Here is a 3,774-nt window from a genome sequence, read left to right as displayed (position 1 = left end):
GGATCACATCTCTCAAGGGGAACATAGCACAGGCAGTTAGAGAAAGGAATTGGGTCTCTGAGGTGTCTAGCTACATCAGGTAACATTCCTGCACGTCCAACACAGCCTATGGGAAATGACTGCCCCAAAGACCTCCCCTCTGCCAAACTTGCCCTTGTTTACCATAACCATTAGCCAATATCAATCACAGGAGCCCCACGATTAGAGAGGAGTAGCCCATTCTAGAAGAGAAGGAAATAAAAACTCCAAGTCCTCACAAGTCAGCACCTTTTGAGCCACTCCTTTGTGTTCGGGCCCACTTCCACCTCTTTGGAATGTACTTTCACTTCTAATAAATTGTTCTTTCACCACTGTATTTCTGTGTCTCGTTCAATTCTCTGCTCACGATGCCAAGAACCTGGACACTGTGCCAAGAAGGGTCTGTTCTCCAGTAACAACTCCATGCCAAGGAGGGGTGGACTGTAGGCAGGTGAATCAGGCATAGGAGTTTAGAACTCAAGGTCAGACAAATCTAGTTAATGGAAGGAAGAGAGGGCAACAGCCTCACTGAGGAACTAGAATGGAAATGCAATTACTAGGGACTCAGGAACAGAGAAAGGGTCAGCCAGGAACAAGAAGGTAGGCAGATACTTGGTTACTAGAAACCCGGAAACCACCATGAAGGCAATGGCAGGAAAGAGAAAGACCAACTCCATCCTGAGCCAAGGAGTCTCTGACCAGAGCTCTAGAGGTCTCCTGCCCACAAGCATTGTTCGTAGAGTTGGAGGCAGGGCCTGGAGGTGGGTGGTGGGGGTGGTTAGGAGCCAAGCAAAAGCTCCAAGACAATTTCATTACACCAGGCAAATGAACTGCCTCAAAATCTCAATTGCAGTCAGAAAAGGCTGACAAACTACTGCTATAGGAAGACCCATTTATCTCCTGGGTCTAAAAGGAAACGACGCTGAAAAAATTATGAAGACAAGTATTATCTTTAGTGTGTGTGTAACCCCTCCCCTCTTTCAACCCCCAAGTTAATGCCAGGAAGAAAACACTGTTCAGGGAAGGCTGGCTCATCCCTGAAGTCCAATGTGCCCGAAGGATATCTATCACCTAACTAAGCCTCTCTTACAAAGATTTGCAAGGAAACACTTTGTCCTAACTTCCAAAGTAACTGAGGATCAGCTCTATTTGTAAATCTGGAGACACAATAGAAAATCTCTGCTGGTATTCGCCTATTTGAGAGAATCCATCCCTAGAGACCACAGACAGTGAGTGAAAGTGTCAGCTCAAAGCCATGCCCTTGAGGGATGTCCTGTAGAAGAAGAGCACGGGGTCAAGATGGGGACTAAAGCTTGAAGTTCAGTTTCTTCCTGACCAATGTGCATTTGTTTTAGAAATAAGATCCCACCTTTCTACTGTAGTGCCTTTTTCTCCCTCAAGAACACCCAAAGGACTTCTACTAAAACATTTATTGTAGACATAGACAGTCAAATCTTCATAAGAATCAAATCACATCTTATTTCCTACCACTTTGTAAACTTGGGTCACAAGGCCTGCTGTTGTCTTTCTCTGCTTTTCCAATTTGTCTTCTGTTTCCTCTATCACCTTCTAACAAGTTCCAAAGTTTACACTAGGAGTATCAAGGCCTACTGTTGAACGCCAAAACATTCTTCCCCGTAGAAGAGAAAATATCAGTGGATCTTCAGGGTCCACAGATTTAGCAAGGTAAAGCGGGGGGGGGGAGAAAGAGAGAGGGGGGGGGTTCTTAATGCCAGGCCATGGTACAATCATCAGGGCCTCCTTCTTTTTATGATATCCTAGATATGTAGCGACTCACTTGGTTATTTCAGAATGCTTTGTAAACAGGGCATTCACAGTCAAAGCATGGTTGAAAACATTTCAGTGGTACTTGCCTCTCACTTTCTGCATGTTTTCCCAAAGGCTGCTTTCTCAAAGGGAGCCTGGGGAAAGGCCTTAATCTGCTGTTATCTCTCTTGCTCTTTCCTGCTCCGTCAGTGGGAACATCCATAATATATGAGCACTTCCGGCCTGCTGCTGCCACCGCCCCCAGCTCCCCCGCTGCGGGGAGGGCTCCAGGTCACTGCATCCAGAGGGGCCCAGAAGGAGGAGGCATTGCCTCCACTGCAGCAACTGCACCCACATGCAGAGTATCAAGTGTGTGGTGGTGGGCGATGGGGCGGTGGGGAAGACGTGCCTGCTCATCTGCTACACGACTAACGCCTTCCCCAAGGAGTACATCCCCACAGTGTTCGACAATTACAGTGCCCAGAGTGCAGTGGATGGGCGCACAGTGAACCTGAACCTGTGGGACACAGAGGGCCAGGAGGAGTACGACCGCCTCCGCACACTCTCCTACCCTCAGACCAACGTCTTTGTCATCTGTTTCTCCATTGCAAGTCCGCCCTCCTGTGAAAATGTGAGGCACAAGTGGCACCCAGAGGTGTGCCACCACTGCCCTGATGTGCCCATCCTCCTGGTGGGCACCAAGAAGGACCTGAGAGCCCAGCCTGACACCCTACGGCGCCTCAAGGAGCAGGGCCAGGCGCCCATCACACCGCAGCAGGGCCAGGCACTGGCCAAGCAGATCCATGCTGTGCGCTACCTCGAGTGCTCGGCCCTGCAGCAGGACGGCATCAAGGAAGTGTTTGCTGAGGCTGTCCGGGCTGTGCTCAACCCCACACCGATCAAGCGTGGGCGGTCCTGCATCCTCTTGTGACCCTGGCACTCAGCTTGGAGGCTGCCCCTGCCCCCCCACCAGTTGTGCCTTGGCGCCTTGTCTGCCCCCAGCTGTGCCTTAAGGACTAATTCTGGCACCCCTTGCCAGGGGGCTCCCTGAATGCCTATTTCTCCTTAAGGAGGCCCACAGGGAAAGGGGCTTTGGGCCCTGCCCCAATCTGCTTGGGAATTCCAGGTATTCTTGAGAGCTCACCCAGGCCAAGGTTGGATCCCTCCCTAAGAAGCCAACCCAGTGCCGCCTCCCCATTTTCCCCTACTGACCAGTTGATCCAGCTTTCCACACAGATGTTGCTGCCTACTGTGGTGCCTTCCCTCAGGTTAGGGGCTCTCAGCTGTCCCTAACCTCTCCCTTGCTGCTCTTCGAATTGCTCCCCCCTCAAGATGCTCTCTCTTCCTCAAAGTAATCACAGAATTCTGAGAAGATGAATGTGCCCTAACTTGCCCCCATATGCCCAGGCCTTATGCATTGCTGACTGATTCAGCCCCCCACCCCACCCCCTGGGCTCCTACCCCCATCAGCATCAATAAAACCTCCTGTGTAAAAAAATAAATAAAAAATATATATATATAAACACTTCCCCTCCCTTCCTATTTTATATAACCCACAAGCTAGAGAGATTAAGTTTTCTCACTCAACTCCACCCAGGGCTTGGGTGGCATTTGAGAACCTAAGTCTAACCACTAAATGCTGTAACTACCCCTCCACTCATCTTCCAAGAAAAGTATGCTTCTCTTTCCTTGGCCATTCAGAAAAGCAAGTCTGTATTTTCAAATGTCATTGTCAAATCATAATATCATTGGAAATCTTATATCCAGAAGTGGATCACTTTTATATCTTAGTGATTCATATAGCCCAAGGGTTCTTAACCTGGGTCTGTGAATAGGCTTTAAAGAGTCCCTCAAACCCCCAAATTGTGAATGGTACAGCAAGAAGATGCACCTGGGTAGGATGTATGAATGGCTATTTCTCTTCCTTTCCCAGAAACTTGAAAATCTAAGGAATGAGCTCTAAAAATATGAAGGTTCTTGGGAGACCAG

The 3,774-nt window shown here is 49.1% G+C and overlaps 1 protein-coding gene across 1 annotated transcript; it reads left to right on the top strand.

Moving 5' to 3' along the window:
- Positions 1 to 2,035: 2,035 nt before the first annotated feature.
- On the top strand, positions 2,036 to 3,269 carry LOC109384552 (rho-related GTP-binding protein RhoG-like). Its single transcript, XM_019645998.1, has one exon. It carries the CDS (start codon positions 2,141 to 2,143, stop codon positions 2,714 to 2,716), a length of 576 nt encoding a protein of 191 aa, XP_019501543.1. The 5' UTR covers positions 2,036 to 2,140; the 3' UTR covers positions 2,717 to 3,269.
- Positions 3,270 to 3,774: the final 505 nt, after the last annotated feature.

The sequence above is a fragment of the Hipposideros armiger genome, unplaced genomic scaffold (genome assembly GCF_001890085.2).
Source record: "Hipposideros armiger isolate ML-2016 unplaced genomic scaffold, ASM189008v1 scaffold_96, whole genome shotgun sequence".
NCBI lineage: Eukaryota > Metazoa > Chordata > Mammalia > Chiroptera > Hipposideridae > Hipposideros > Hipposideros armiger.
Note: the sequence above shows the minus strand (reverse complement) of the source record. Positions and strands in the feature narration are given on the sequence as shown.

What these genes read in the sequence shown, in the direction of transcription:
- LOC109384552 (XM_019645998.1), top strand. Translation starts at nt 2,141, where the DNA reads ATGCAGAGTATCAAGTGTGTGGTGGTGGGCGATGGGGCGGTGGGGAAG.